General features: G+C 45.2%; 1 protein-coding gene across 1 annotated transcript in view; it reads right to left on the reverse strand.

The window, feature by feature from the left end:
* Positions 1–17,004, reverse strand: part of DOCK10 (dedicator of cytokinesis 10) — a 230,435-nt gene that overhangs the window by 109,860 nt on the left and 103,571 nt on the right. Inside the window, exons 3-4 of the mRNA XM_066622585.1 lie at positions 16,672–16,761; positions 2,646–2,728 (exon numbers count right to left, since the gene is read on the reverse strand). Of these exons, the coding sequence (XP_066478682.1) occupies positions 2,646–2,728; positions 16,672–16,761 (173 nt within the window). The remainder of the gene's footprint in view (positions 1–2,645; positions 2,729–16,671; positions 16,762–17,004) is intronic.

Here is a 17,004-nt window from a genome sequence, read left to right on the forward strand (position 1 = left end):
AAACACAAAGATTAATTTTCACCTTCACAGTATCCACTGAAGTGTTATTTTTAATGAGACTGTTAATGGAGTCAATCAGACATCATGCTTTACGGTGATAATTTAAAATAAATTGGATGTGAATACCTGCCATCTTCGATAACGTTAATTTGTGGAAGATTCTTTGGCCATATTTGAAAATTTATGATTTTATTGCTTTGGATTGTTCTCAAGAATAGTGAATAAATGCACAACTTTCATCCAGAGGTAATATTTGACCTGTGGGCATCTAATGCCATGATGTTTTCATAGCAATTCTTATATCACATTCAGTTTAGAACTTTTATGGCACCCTGTTAACTAAGAAGTGCGTGTGTACTTACTCATTTAATCTTGAATAACTGTTACAAAACCATTGGAAAATTCCCATTGAGTCTAACAGACTACCAGCTTGATTGGGTATATAATAATAATAATATTTATATACCACCTTTCTTGGTCATCAGATTTCTTCTCAGACTTTAATCCAAGGCGGTTTACATAGGCAGGCTTTTCTAAACCTCCATAGGGATTTTTACAATAATCTTTCATAGAACTCCTCATTCCAGCTAGATTCCTTCCCAGTCTGGCTTCTCTCTGGCCACTTTGCTTCCCAAGCTCAACTTAACAGTGACTCCTCTCTGCCACCGAGGGTCAGCTCATCAGTATACCAGCATGGTGTCAGTTCTCGGATACTTGCGGTTCTTTCAAACTGGCAGCCTTAGATCTTCAGGCATACAAGACGGCAGCTCTATCACAGCCAGACCTCCTGCCAGACCTCCAGAACATTTTACCTGTGTCTGGCACTACTTCTATAGGTCTTGGAATATCCCGGACTTGATCTGCAGAATCGCGGCAACTATTAATCAGGTGGGGATCCAAGTTGACCATTGCAGCTACTGGGACTGACAGCAGGGCAGGGGAACGAACATTTCCTTACACAGAGAAGGCCTCAACATGCCAAAACTCCCCCATGGGATACAGCAGAAGCTGCACTGGAGTCGCTGCATCACTGTACGGGGATTTAGGGCCCAATCCTATCCAATTTTCCAGTGCTGGTGCATCAGTGGGGTTTGCACTGCATCCTATGGTGGACGGATAGTCACTGCGGCCTCTTCAAGGTATGGGAGCATGTGTTCCCTTACCACAGGATTGCATTGGGGCCACACTGGAGCTGGAAAGTTGGATAGCATCGGGCTCTTAGTACTGGGCTGTAATGCTGCCTTGCGCAATCCTAAACACAATGACTACTAGAGAATAAGTTCTACCAAATTCAAAGAACCTGAGTAAATAAGCTCATCCTGCATACCAACTTTAATCCTAGTCGTCTTTAAATAAATGGCTTTAAATGGGCACTAGACAAATTCTTGGAGAAAAGAGCTAATATTGCCTTTACTAAATACACTGCAATTATTAAATACATAGGATGAGCTGCATTACACATCGTGAACTAAGTACTTTCATGAGACCTTCTCAATTTTTAGGATATAGCAAATTTTTCTAGGACTTTTTCTGGCGAAAACATGGATGAATAGGGCCCATCTCCATATCTACATTTGACCACATGTTTACTTCCTCAGAAATATTTTCAGAAAAGAAGTTCCTCAACTACTGAAAAATGCTTCTCCCTACCAGCTGACTATTCTACAAATCTATATGCTGCTCTGAGAGTGTGTGAAACTACCGGCTAACTCAGCATGCCTTTAGGGAAGGAAACAATTGAATTGTCTCAGTATAGTGCTTCAAGGTTTCCATTACTCCAGCTGTGTAACATGACTGTCCCATTCTACTTCATGTGGTTCATGTTCCAAGGCAAGGTTCTGATTAGTACCGAAAAAAATGAAGCATTATAGGCAATGTTGGATATAGTCCCATAAATTCCCACGTGCTGAAAACAGCTTGCTGCAAGGCAGGCACCCTTCTCTTGGGTGAAATGAATTTTTTTTAAAAAACAACAGAAGCTATTTTCTCTGCCCAGTATGCATACAATCCTAGGAGTGCCTTCCACTAACGGAATGAGCATTCTGTCAGTGGAAGGTCCATTCCATTAGTGCTGCGGCTGCAGCAACAACATGCGCATTGGGGCTGCCAATGTCAAGATTGACAACTGTGTGTATGCACCACCTGAGCTCGCTGTCACCGCTGGAGAAGGTGAACTGGCACAGCAGGGTGGGCTATGGGCCCACAGGGGGATGTCTGGGGCAGAGAGGTGAAGGATCAGGGTGGGGACTTGGGCCGCTGGAAGGCATGTTGGGGGAGGGCAGAGGGTGGCTATCAGTTGCTACAGTGCCACTGATATGTCCCTGCCCAGCCTTGCCATGCTCCCAAGTGCACTCCCACTTGTGCCAGCCAAAGAGCTGATGCAGATCCAAGTAGAACCACTGGGGACCATGTCCTGGAGGGCTGGATGTAGTAGATGAAGCAATTTCTGTCCCTGGCAGCAGTTTTTCAATTCCAAAATATAGAAACCGCCTGCTGAAAGTGTTTAGGATTGCTCAATTCACAAGCTACATTATCAATGGGAATGATTGGTACTGCTACAATCTATATATAGGTATACAATCAAAATAATAACAATAGTAATAATTTTTTTTTAAAAAAACAAACCAAAAGGTAAAATTTCTTACCGTGGTAATTGTCTAAAATCTCCTGAGTACTGTTCATATTTGTAATCCACAATGTGCCACTCGGAACTGAAATATTTACAAGCCTAAGACAAACCAGGAAGAACAGCTTATTTTAATTAGGTAGATTCAGGTAGCTAGGAAGATTTCAGATGCCCCAAAACATGGTCCACCTAATCATGGGCACCTGATACAAAGGAACAAGATCCCACATTCAGGCCACCTTTGTGGGTGCAGTCCCAGATGTGCCACAAAGGTAACACACAAAGAACAGCTACACCTACAACATACAAAGCTGACACATCCTGCATCCACCACCAACTATTGGTATAGTTATCTCTGATATACCAGTAAGCTTTACGCATGAGGACTGCTTTCAGACACCAACTCTTCTCCTCCTTCCCAAAAGCATATCAGGAATTCAGTAGCAGCTGTCTGCAAAGAGTGGGGGTTGGACTTTGTGACCTTCATGATCCCTTCTATCTCTAACATTCTACAGCCATTTTCTAGGTTCTTACTGTGCAATCTTATGTATGTCTATTTAGAAGTAAGTCCCATTGATCTGAACAGGACTTACTTAGACACAAGTGTGTGCGCCGATTAATTTTATTGGAAATCTGTAAAGGATCTAGTCATCTGATTGGTGAGGAAATCTCTGAGTATAGCCTGTTGCTGCGCATTAAGAACTTCAGATCTGCGCCTTAGTAAAACATTCAGTGATTATAGTTCTGCATTCAATTATTGAAGCATTCAACAGAATTGAAGTATGAGTGAATTCGCCCAGAATTACTGAACACAGGAAAATGAAGGGCAAGCACACTACAGAGCGTTAGGTTTCCTGTGTTGAGTAGCAGCACCTTTCCTATTATCATATAGTAAGTAGCTTTTTACACATTCTTGTACTCAAATTTACCATCTGTTGCAAGTATAAGTGTCTCTGGTTTTGCTGTGTTTTCATCAGCTCATCATTACTTTCCAGATATTCCTTACAGTGTAATCTACATTTCACTGAAGTCAGGAAAAAAACTTCCTGTTGCAATACTTACTGTACCCCTAATGCATTTAGGCTGCAACCCTATACACACTTTTCTGGGAATAAGTCTCATTTAACTCAGAGGGACTGACTGAGTAGGTACACATAGGATTGCACTGTTCGTGATCATATCTCAACTGTCACATTTTGTTCCAAAGCACAACTGAGTTCTGTCTCACGCTCACACACTCCCTTCTCATAACTAATATTTTCTAAACTCAGAGTTGGTAGGTTGCTCTTCTGGGAATTTTTTTGAGTATGATGAGGTATCTTTCAAAATATACATGCTCATAGAATCCCCAATAAGACTTCTCACTGTCAAGAAGAATGGAATTTCAGTGTCGCAAATTTTGTACTATATTCTTACATGTTAATTGAATGTGAAACCATTGATAGTTACAGCTAGTTAGTGTTGTCACACCAAGATTCAATTCCTATAAAATCTGCATGTCTTATGACAAAAATGCTAAGAAAGAAATGATCCATTAAGCCTAAACAATTAAGGGAATCCTTCAACAAATAACAAAGAGAATGGAGTGTATTAAAATCAAATACTGGCTATTGTGATGAAAGTGAAATTGTGAGGATTATTGTACAATCTTCATTTTATGTTCTATGTTAATAACACATTTATAATTTTAAAATTAACAGCACCAGTTAAACATAATGCAACACAAGTGTGCCTAGAGCTACGGCAATTTGATGTATGCTCTGCTGTAGCAGATAATCTGATTTTGATCTCCTGAGCCTCTGCCACAAGACTGACAGCATAATTCTCTGTACATCTACCCAGCAGTAATACCATTGCTGTTCTGTTGGGTTACTCCCACAAAAGTGTGCCTAGGACTGCAGCCTGAATTAATTATTAAATAGGAATGAGGAAGTAATAATAAAAAGGACCTCACATGTCGTTCTTCAAATTAAATCTCTGCATTTGGCCCATTTCTAGTGTCTTAAAAAGTAAAGAGCCATTAAATTAGTGAGTGACTCCAAAAGCACATTCCTGATTAAAAATGACTGTTGGGTGCCCAAGCCAATCATACAACAGAGTTTCTACCACTCTAATAATTAGGTTCTGCAGATGCAAAGTACATTATATTTCAGGAAACACATTTGAAATGATGCTGCTTTCAAATTACAAAGAATTACATAGGCCAACATACATTGCCGTCTTAAATATTAGACCTATTTATGTGCGTATTTGGGGTGCTGATTCAAAAAATGGCATCACCTTTTCCCTATCATGTCTAGTTTTAGAGATACAGCATAGTCTCTTTAGTGAATAGTTCATGAGGAAGCCTAATCTGTGGCTTCCTCATGAGGAAGCTGTTTGAACCATTCTCTTACGAGGCAATGCTGTATCTCTGGCTTTGTAACTCTTTTCTTGCAGATTTTTAAATATTCCTTAAATTTTCTGAACCATAACCCAAGAATGTAAGGATGCCTGAGCATTAGGAGAACATATATCACTGTATCAAAAAAATAGCAAAATAAGTCCAGCGTTACTATTTTGCACCAGTAAAAGCAATGTAAGGTTTGCAAAAGATACAGCAATGAGATCAGACCCCTGTATGCAGATTAACAGGTTGACAAGCACATTCCTGAGTCTGTATTTCTGTGGTTTAGGTTTTTATGAAGTATGTCTGGTGACCATCTGGCCTGCAATAACTGTATATTTGATTAGCGGCAATGTGTATACCGTAATACATGAGGCAGTGAAAAAGCTCATTCAGAGAGTTGGATCAGGGACAACATCGATCCCACACTTCATTCATCCTACTGCTGGCACATGCACAGAAAGGGCATTCTTAGAAAAAAGACCAGTTTACTTCTTTTGCTTTTGTATTTGTATTACCAGTCATTATATGATGAAAAGATAAAATCATTACACATACAGGGGGAAATCCAGAGAGTTAATTTTCAATAGTATGTCCTATTCACTAATGCATTTATAAATAAATGCAGAGTTGACATGCACAACTAATCAGTTCGTTGACCTACAGGATTAACATAAAAAGCTTTTTATTCTTCACAAAGAGAATACATCTAATGTAAACAGAACAGTGTATTTAAAGAATATAAAGACATTGGCTTAAATTTACAATGCAAGGCATATGAAGAAATCTATAGCTACTAGACAGCAGTCTGCCATGGGTGTGTTCATGCTGCTGGCACCCCTGAACCAGTGCACAAAATGTTCCAGGAAGCTGCTTCCTCCTAGTCCACCCAGCTATAAATTGGGCAGAGTACTACGTATCCCGCAAATAGAAAAATGGCATTTTCTCATATTACAAAGCCCTCTTATGTGTATGGTTAAAGCTTCACAGAAGAGATCATGTCACTTATTATGCCAGAATCACCATGCAAGCCATTATGCCAGCCTTGAAGGGTATAGCTTTATAAGGGATTGAATACTCTGGTATTTTTTCTGACATCAGTATGGCACACATAAACCATGAAGGAAGAGCAGAAGACTGGCAGGATTCTGTTACAGGATAACCTTCCTGATGAAGAAAGTAAGAAAAATTCCTTAAATGGACTTAGAACCAAGATCTAGACCCAAGACCAGCAATGGATTTTGTAGTGGGGGATTCAATTATTAGAAACATAGAGAGGGGGGTTTGCGACGGATGTGAGAACCACATGGCGACTTGCCTGCCTGGTGCAAAGATTGCGGACATCACTTCTCATCTAGACAGGCTGGTAGACAGTGCTGGGGAGGAGGTAGTGGTTGTGGTGCACGTCGGCACCAACGACGTGGGCAAGTGTAGCCGGGAGGTCCTGGAGGCCAAATTTAGGCTATTAGGTAGGAAGCTGAAAGCCAGGACCTTAAAGGTAGAGTTGTTCCGCGTGCAGGGCCAACTAGGCAGGCGGACATCAGGGGTCTCAATGTGTGGATGAGACCATGGTGTAGGGAGGAGGGGTTTAGATTTGTTAGGCACTGGGGAACATTTTGGGACAAGCGGGGCCTGTACAAGAGGGACAGGCTTCACTTGAACCAGAATGAAACCAGACTGCTGGCGCAGAACATTAAAAAGGTGGCAGAGCAGCTTTTAAACTGATCCCTGGGGGAAAGCTGACAGGAGCCGAGGGGCATCCGGTTCGGAGGATGGGGAGGTTAGAGAACAACAAGGTAAAGGCAGAGTAGGAGAAGAAATTGGGAATGGTAGCATGATGAGATGTGATAGACAGTTTGGCACAATGAGAGGATTCAGGGATAAAGGAGCTAATAAGCAGCCCATCCTGGGGCATTCCATGTACAAATGCTTTTATGCAAATGCCTGAAGTCTCCGAGCAAAGATGGGAGAACTGGAATGTCTGGTGACAAGGGAAAACATTGACATAGTGGGCATAACGGAAACCTGGTGGAATGCAGAAAATCAGTGGGATACAAGCCATGATGTGTATGTGCAACCTCCTGATTTTAGAAATGGGCTATGTCAGATTCAAGGGAGGGCACCAGGATGAGGTCTCTTGTTATCAGGTGTGCTCCCTGGGGCATTTGGTGGGGCCGCTGTGAGATACAGGAAGCTGGACTAGATGGGCCTATGGCCTGATCCGGTGGGGCTGTTCTTATGTATTGGATCACTGGGTAGGACAGCAATGATATGGTTGTGACCCAGTAGAGTTTGAAATGAAGATAAAACAAATGAAGTGAAGCAGAACTGAAGAACATTCCTGGCAAGCATTGGAACTTCACTGGAGTTCCTTTTTTGTTCCTAGTTTTTAATTACATTTACAGTTTATTATATAGATTACTCTATAGGTTCTCCAACGGTGAAAAGTAATAAACCAATATAGTGCAGAAATTCTGCAATGAAATGTACTAGGTCTTAAGTAATAAGAATGACCTTGGACAACCATTTAGTGGGAGTTACACACATGCACACAAGCACAGGTGGTGCCTCGGTATCCACAGGAGATCCATTCCCAACCCCCCCCCCCCCCCGTGGTTACTGAAAACCCGTAATCAAATCTGCAGATTGTGGCTGCTAGATCCTCCAACCACTACTGGAGCTGTGCTCCAGTCATGTTCGGATGCCTTTCTGAGATCTAGGGAGCTGTGCATGGCCTTCCCAATGCTCAGGAGGCCTTCTGAGGCCTCTGGAAGGCCGAAAATCAGTACTTCTGGTTTTCAGGCCTCAGAATATCTCCTGAGGGTCAGGGAGAACACGCACAGCTGAGCTCAGCCCTGGCTGCAATCTGAGGTTAACAGGTGGGCAGATCTGTGGGTTTGGAACCTGCGATGAGGTAAAACCACAGGTCCCAAATTCACAGATGAAGAAGCCACACCTTTATATATTATACAGGTGTGATAACAAAATAAAAGCACATAACACTGCTTTCTGCACTTCTCATTTCCGTAGGTAGGTAGGTAGGTAGGTAGGTAGGTAGGTAGGTAGGTAGGTAGAAAGAAAGAAAGAAAGAAAGAAAGAATGAATGAATGAATGAATGAATGAATGAATGAATGAATACTGGAAATCTGTGAAAAAGTAAAAATAAATAAATAATGGGCTGGACAGGGGGATGCATTGGTAATGATTGTGGTTCCATCTGCTGACACTATATAACCAAACCACCCACCTAATACACTTTTAAAGTGACTATAAATTATAATCTATAATCTAAACCAGGGGTGTCAAACATAAGGCCCGGGGGCTGGATGTGGCCCACAGAAGCTTTTTATCTGGCCCTCAGGCTCTGAAAGGGGAGCCCACATGAAAATTGGGCTCTCCCACATCTTGAAATATGATTGAGATGTGCATATTTTCTCTTCTGTCATTTGCAGCTAATGTGATAAGTGATAAAAAGTGCTTATTTTTGGTTATGACCTGTTTAATAACAACACTTCCTGCCTAATGACATCACCTCCGGCCCTCAGCAGGTATAATGAATGCTATTTGGCCCTCGATATGAAATGAGTTTGACACCCCTGATCTAAACTATAATGTAAATTATAGGTAGGTTATAATTATAATTTATAAATATGTGTCCTTGGAATAAAAACTCATAACACTGCTTTCTGCACTTTTCCTCCTTGGGGAAAAACAAAATCTATACAAAAACTGTGGTCAAATAAATATGAAAGTGACACATGTTGCAGGAATATCAACATTTCTCACCCTTTTGAATCACTGCATAGTGATATTATTGACTAGAAGAGGCAAATAGATCACAGGCAGCCCAATCCTGAGCGGCCCGGGGAGCCCAGGCTCAGCGGCATCAAGAATGGCTGCCGCCGGATCCTGCGTGCCCTGGGCTACCGCGGAAGGCGCCTCGGGAGAAGGGGACTTTCGTCCCCTTCTCCTGGGTAAGGTAAGCAATCCCGCAATGGGGCTAATCACTTTACCGCCGACCAAAAGTAAAGTATTTTACCGCGGTAAAGTAAAGGCGCTTGTGTAGGGCGCCGAGCTCTATATGAGCGCCTTGGATCCTGTGGAGCAGAGCTCTGCGGACACGCCTCCCTCCCTCTCCCAGCACGCCTCCAGCCTGCCCCCTCCCCTCGTCATGCCTCCTCCTGCCCTCTCTGCACCCCCCGCCAGCCTCCCCCCTCCCCAGAACGCCTCCTCCCCACCCCTGCTCCCGCTAACCGTGCAGCAGCTCAGCGGTCCATGAGACCGCCGATCCGCGGAGACTGGGCGACCGCCCCGCGCTAGCCCAGCACCAGCCGGCATTGGGCTAGCACGGGTGGGAGCCCGGCGCAGAGGCTCACAAACGTGTCAGAACTTAACCAAACCTAGACCATGATGAAATCTCCAAAGAGGAGAAAGAGGAACTGAGCCCTGCAATAATCTCAAGCATTGGACCATAGTTCATGGTCTTAAAGGAAGAGCCAGAGCTGATCCTGCAGGAAGGGTCTGAGATCTTGGGGGAATTCAACACCTTCAATCGAACTGCAGGCCCCACTTCAGAACCCCTTTACCATCCCCAGAGCAGGATGAGGATGAGCACCAGATGAAGGCCAACATCCCAAACCAACAGAACAGTGTCTGCCTAATTGATGGGCAGCTCAATCCTGAGCTACCTGTGCCCTCTGGAACAGCGGTGCCAAACAGCTACCACTGCATCTAGTGGGTGCTTGGAAGCGGCCAGTGGTCTCCTCAGAGGAAGGGAACTTCCGTCCCCTTCCCCCAGGGAAAGCCCCAAAACCCACAATGGGGCTTCTCAAGTCTCCACCAGCTATTTTGCCAGCGCAGACTTGAGAGATTCTGTATCAGGCCAGAAGACCCTACACAGAGTTTGGGATGCAGTGGTGCAGAGCTCTGTCAATCCTGCCCCTTCCCACTCTGGTTCCTCCCAACATCCTGCCCTCATTATGCCCTTGTTTCACCCCCCAGGTTGTACCGCCACCCAGTGGTCTCACCCCCAGTGGTGGCGCATCTTCTTCCTGCTGGCGCTGGTGCACCGGGCCAGCGCTCCTTACTTGCTGGGTGCCATAAATGTGCTTTATGGCACACAGTGCCAATGCTAGGGCTCAGCACTGGTGTTGGCTGAGCTTAGTATTGGGCCACAAGGCGCTCCTCTCATAGACCTACTCAGGAGGAGTGTAAGTGCAGGCCTCTGGTAAGAGCCAAGCTTGCTCCACCAAAGGGAGGAACTTCCTGGCTCAATATCAACCACTTCCAGCTAGATATCTGATGGTACAATGGATCAATCTGGGAAGCTGTCTAGAGAACCAGCTTCTCCAGCTCTGCTTTTAATCTCTATTCCCACCTTGCTCAAGTTCTAGTCACCAGCAGTACTTCTCTGGCACACCTACTGCTATCTTGCTCTGCCTTGTCTGCCCTCCAGTCTAATCTCACCCTTATTACTAACCCCATGTCTCAGCCTTGTGCTTTGTATGGACCTTCTTGCCTGGCCACATGCATTGATAACACCTGCCTTCTGCAGAGCAGCACTTAACAAGGAGACATTTGGGAGCTCTGCCCAGGTATTCATCAGCACAGGGGACATGACTAGTCTGCAAACTCCCATCGCTCTCCTCCCCCCCCCCCCGCCATGTGTTGTTCCTCCTTGGAGGGCTAACAAGTGAAGGAGACTAAAATGGAGATGTAATAGGGGAATTCTTAAGTAACCTTCATTATTGCTGAAGGCATAACTGCAGCAGGAAAGAAAAGCCTGGGTGCTACTAAATACTTTCTGCTGATGTCTTCTTTTACTTACTATATATAGACTTGCAAAGACAGGGAAACATGTGCTTTATTATTTAAAGAGGGTAATAAAGAGAACACTTTATCTTGACGCTGTCCCACTGTGGATACGGGAGAACCTGTGGACATTATATATCTGGACTTTCAGAAGGCGTTCGACAAGGTCCCTTAAGAACATAAGAACATAAGAACAGCCCCACTGGATCAGGCCATAGGCCCATCTAGTCCAGCTTCCTGTATCTCACAGCGGCCCACCAAATGCCCCAGGGAGCACACCAGATAACAAGAGACCTCATCCTGGTGCCCTCCCCTGCATCTGGCATTCTGACATAACCCATTTCTAAAATCAGGAGGTTGCGCATACACATCATGGCTTGTACCCCATAATGGATTTTTCCTCCAGAAACTCGTCCAATCCCCTTTTAAAGGCGTCTAGGCTAGACGCCAGCACCACATCCTGTGGCAAGGAGTTCCACAGACCGACCACACGCTGAGTAAAGAAATATTTTCTTTTGTCTGTCCTAACCCGCCCAACACTCAATTTTAGTGGATGTCCCCTGGTTCTGGTATTATGTGAGAGTGTAAAGAGCATCTCCCTATCCACTCTGTCCATCCCCTGCATAATTTTGTATGTCTCAATCATGTCCCCCCTCAAGCGTCTCTTTTCTAGGCTGAAGAGGCCCAAACGCCGTAGCCTTTCCTCATAAGGAAGGTGCCCCAGCCCCGTAATCATCTTAGTCGCTCTCTTTTGCACCTTTTCCATTTCCACTATGTCTTTTTTGAGATGCGGCGACCAGAACTGGACACAATACTCCAGGTGTGGCCTTACCATCGATTTGTACAACGGCATTATAATACTAACCGTTTTGTTCTCAATACCCTTCCTAATGATCCCAAGCATAGAATTGGCCTTCTTCACTGCCACCGCACATTGGGTCGACACTTTCATCGACCTGTCCACCACCACCCCAAGATCTCTCTCCTGATCTGTCACAGACAGCTCAGAACCAATCAGCCTATATCTAAAGTTTTGATTTTTTGCCCCAATGTGCATGACTTTACACTTACTGACATTGAAGCGCATCTGCCATTTTGCTGCCCATTCTGCCAGTCTGGAGAGATCCTTCTGGAGCTCCTCACAATCACTTCTGGTCTTTACCACTCGGAAAAGTTTGGTGTCGTCTGCAAACTTTGCCACTTCACTGCTCAACCCAGTCTCCAGGTCATTTATGAAGAGGTTGAAAAGCACCGGTCCCAGGACAGATCCTTGGGGCACACCGCTTTTCACCTCTCTCCACTGTGAAAATTGCCCATTGACACCCACTCTCTGCTTCCTGGCCTCCAACCAGTTCTCAATCCACGAGAGGACCTGTCCTCTAATTCCCTGACTGTGGAGTTTTTTCAATAGCCTTTGGTGAGGGACCGTGTCAAACGCCTTCTGAAAGTCCAGATATATAATGTCCACGGGTTCTCCCGCATCCACATGCCTGTTGACCTTTTCAAAGAATTCTATAAGGTTTGTGAGGCAAGACTTACCCTTACAGAAGCCATGCTGACTCTCCCTCAGCAAGGCCTGTTCGTCTATGTGTTTTGAGATCCTATCTTTGATGAGGCATTCCACCATCTTACCCGGTATGGATGTTAGGCTGACCGGCCTATAGTTTCCCGGGTCCCCCCTCTTTCCCTTTTTAAAAATAGGCGTGACATTTGCTATCCTCCAATCTTCTGGCACTGTGGCCGTTTTGAGGGACAAGTTGCATACCTTAGTCAAGAGATCTGCAACTTCATTCTTCAATTCCTTAATAACCCTTGGGTGTATGCCATCAGGGCCCGGTGACTTATTGATCTTTAATTTATCAATGAGGTCTGAAACATCTTCTCTTTTAACCTCTATCTGACTTAACTCCTCGGTTAGGAGGGGCCGTTCGGGCAGCGGTATCTGCCCGAGGTCTTCTGCCGTGAAGACAGATGCAAAGAACTCATTTAATTTCTCTGCCATCTCTAAGTCTCCTTTTATCTCCCCTTTCCCTCCCTCACCATCCAGAGGGCCAACCGCTTCTCTGGCAGGTTTCCTGCTTCTAACATATTTGAAGAAGCTTTTATTATTCCCCTTAATGTTGCTGGCCATGCGTTCCTCATAGTCTCGCTTGGCCTCCCCTATCACCTTCTTACATTTCTTTTGCCACAGTTTATGTTCCTTTTTATTCTCTTCATTAGGGCAAGACTTCCATTTACGGAAGGAAGCTTCCTTGCCCTTCACAGCCTCTCTAACTTGGCTGGTTAGCCATGCGGGCACTCTCCTGGATTTAGTGGAACCCTTCTTTCTTTGCGGTATACACCTCTGCTGGGCCTCTATTACTGTTGTTTTAAGCAGCCTCCATGCACTCTGGAGAGACTGGACTCTTTTTACCCTCCCTTTCAACCTCCTTCTAACCAGCCTCCTCATTTGAGGGAAGTCCGCCCGTCGGAAGTCAAGGGTTTTTGTTAGAGATTTGCCTGGTATTCTTCCCCCAACGTGCACGTCAAAACGGATCGCAGCATGATCACTGTTCCCCAATGGCTCAGTAACGTTTACATCTCTAACCAGGTCCTGCGTACCGCACAAAATTAAATCCAGAGTCACCTGTCCTCTGGTGGGCTCCGTGACTAGCTGATCTAAGCCACAGTCATTTAGCACGTCAAGAAATCCGGTTTCCTTATCGTGTCCAGAACACAAATTGACCCAGTCAATATGAGGATAATTGAAGTCCCCCATGATTACAACCCTGTCCTTCCTTGTCACCTCCCTGATCTGTTTCCTCATTTCAAGGTCCCCATCAGATTTCTGGTCTGGAGGACGATAGCACGCCCCCAGTATTACATTGCTGCACAAGCCTGGTAATTTAACCCACAGAGATTCTACGGTGGAGTCGGACCCACCTTCAATCTCTACTTTGCTGGATTCTATCCCTTCCTTAACATAAAGGGCCACCCCACCTCCAACACGCCCCTGCCTGTCCCTCCTGTAGAGTTTATAGCCCGGGATTGCGGTATCCCACTGATTCTCTGCATTCCACCAGGTTTCCGTTATGCCCACTATGTCAATATTTTCCCTTGTCACCAGACATTCCAGTTCTCCCACCTTTGCTCGTAGACTTCGGGCATTCGCATAAAAGCATTTATACACGGAATGCCCCAGGATGGGCTGCTTATTCGCTCCTTTGTCCCCGCATCCTCTCATTGTGCCAAACCGTCTATCACATCCCATCACCCTACCTTTCCCAATTTCTTCTCCTACCCTGCCTTTGTCTTGTTGTTCTCTAACCTCCCCATCCTCATCCCATAGGGATGAGGAGTCCCGAACCGGATGCCCCTTGGCTCCTGTCGGCCTTCCCCCAGGGATCAGTTTAAAAGCTGCTCTGCCACCTTTTTAATGTTATGCGCCAGCAGTCTGGTTCCATTCTGGTTCAAATGGAGCCCGTCCCTCTTGTACAGGCCCCGCTTGTCCCAAAACGTTCCCCAGTGCCTAACAAATCTAAACCCCTCCTCCCTACATCACCGTCTCATCCACGCATTGAGACCCCTGATCTCCGCCTGCCTAGCTGGCCCTGCGCGTGGAACAGGTAGCACTTCAGAGAACGCTACCTTTGAGGTCCTGGCTTTCAGCTTCCTGCCTAAAAGCCTAAATTTGGCCTCCAGGACCTCCCAGCTACACTTGCCCACATCGTTGGTGCCGACATGCACCACAGCCGCTACCTCTCCCCCAGCACTGTCTACTAGCCTGTCTAGACGAGAAGTGATGTCCACAACCTTCGCACCAGGCAGGCAAGTCACCATGCGGTCCTCACATCCGTCGCAAACCCCCCTCTCTATGTTTCTAATAATCGAATCCCCCACTACAAGAAGCCCCCGACCCCCCTCCCGCCGAGGAGTATCCCGAGTGCGTTCAGATACGGGCCCATCCCCTGGAGAAGGGGTCCCCCCTAGGGGATTGTTTCCCTCCTCTCCAGGATGACGTCCTCCAGTCCCGAGACTTCCCACCCGGGCAGCCGAGAAGCTGCACGCCTGAGGTTGGGACGAAGCCTGATCGTCCCCGGATGTCTCCCCACGGTCCTCCTCTGGCTGCCTGCGCTTCTCCAGGTTGGCCACCAAGGCTTCAAGGGAGCGGACCTTACCAAAGACTACTAAAAAAACTCCACAGTCAGGGAAATAGAGGACAGGTCCTCTCCTGGATTGAGACCTGGTTGAAGACCAGGAAACAGAGAGTGGGTGTCAAGGGGCAATTTTCACAATGGAGAGAGGTGAAAAGCGGTGTGCCCCAAGGATCTGTCCTGGGACCGGTGCTTTTCAACCTCTTCATAAATGACCTGAAGACAGGGGTGAGCAGTGAGGTGGCAAAGTTTGCAGATGACACCAAACTTTTCTGAGTGGTGAAGACCAGAAGTGATTGTGAGGAGCTCCAGAAGGATCTCTCCAAACGGGCAGAATGGGCAGCAAAATGGCAAATGCGTTTCAATGTAAGTAAGTGTAAAGTCATCCACATCGGGGCAAAAAATCAAAACTTCACATATAGGCTAATGGGTTCTGAGCTGTCTGTGACAGATCAGGAGAGAGATCTTGGGATGGTGGTGGACAGGTTGATGAAAGTGTTGACCCAATGTGTCATGTCAGTGAAGAAGGCCAATTCTATGCTTGGGATCATTAGAAAAGGTATTGAGAACAAAACAGCTAATACTGTAATGCTGTTGTACAGATCAATGGTAAGGCCACACCTGGAGTATTGCATCCCGTTCTGGTCACCACATCTCAAAAAGGACATAGTGGAAATGGAAAAGGTGCAGAAGAGAGCAACTAAGATGATTACTGGGCTGGGCACCTTCCTTATGAGGAAAGGTTACGACGTTTGGGCCTCTTCAGCCTAGAAAAGAGACACCTGAAAGGGGACATGACTGAGACATACAAAATTATGCATGGAAAAGATAAAGTGGATAGAGAGATGCTCTTTACACTCTCACATAACACCAGAACCAGGGGACATCCACTAAAATTGAGTGTTGGGAGAGTTAGGACAGACAAAAGAAAATATTTCTTTACTCAGCATGTAGTCGGTCTGTGGAACTCCTTCCCGCAGGATGTGGTGATGGCGTCTGGCCTGGACGCCTTTAAAAGGGGATTGGACAAGTTTTTGGAGGAAAAATCCATTACGGGTTACAAGCCATGATGAGTATGTGCAACCTCCTGATTTTAGAAATGGGTTATGTCAAAATGCCAGATGCAAGGGAGGGCACCAAGGTGCAGGTCTCTTGTTATCTGGTGTGCTCCCTGGGGCATTTGGTGGGCCGCTGTGAGATACAGGAAGCTGGGCTAGATGGGCCTATGGCCTGATCCAGTGGGGCTGTTCCTATGTTCATTAACCAAATTCCCAGTGAACTCATAATTCCTTCTTCCTACAAAATTCTGTCTCCCAGCATATATCATTGTGTTGTGGCTCTCACACTTCATTTGGCTACATGGAAGGGTTTGCCCTGAGTTACATCTTGTCAGTTGCAATAATTTCCAAATATAAGTATGTATGTTACACTCAAACTCCTTTCCCTTTCAATAAAAACAGCAGAGCAAACAGTGAGCTTCCTACTGTGTTAAGTATGAAGTTTCAAGATTTCCCCCCCCTTGCTTTTGGTTGGGTGAATCATTATGACTGGAAGTATTTCAGAGAGAGTAAATACTACCATCTGGATAGTTCCTTGCTATCCTAGTACCTTGAAATATCACAAGTTCTCAACAAGTTCAAGCTTTTTGAAAACAAAAACACCCTGCAACAGTTGTACAAATGAAAGATCAAGGAATTTAAAAGAAATTAGTTTACCTCTTTAACAAATAAATGTTCTGCTTTTTGCTCTGCATCTTCAGGAACGGAAGGGTACAGCGTTCTTATTTCCCATGGAACTATCACTATCTGATTTTAAAAGGTGGTGAAAGAGAAAATGAAAATCAATATATGTAATATGCATGCACATATTCAAAAACTAAAATAACAAATGGCTGCCGAATACATATCTGCTCATCATAATAACCACAGTATCTAGCAATGGGTCCACAGGCATAAATGAACCATCCCAGATCAAGTTCCACAGAAAGAACTTTCCTATCACTTTCATGGGCATTCTAGTGCTGAATTTGTCACCATTTGCTCTTGATG

This window comes from Tiliqua scincoides, chromosome 3, assembly GCF_035046505.1.
Source record: "Tiliqua scincoides isolate rTilSci1 chromosome 3, rTilSci1.hap2, whole genome shotgun sequence".
In the NCBI taxonomy this organism is placed as follows: Eukaryota; Metazoa; Chordata; class Lepidosauria; order Squamata; family Scincidae; genus Tiliqua; species Tiliqua scincoides.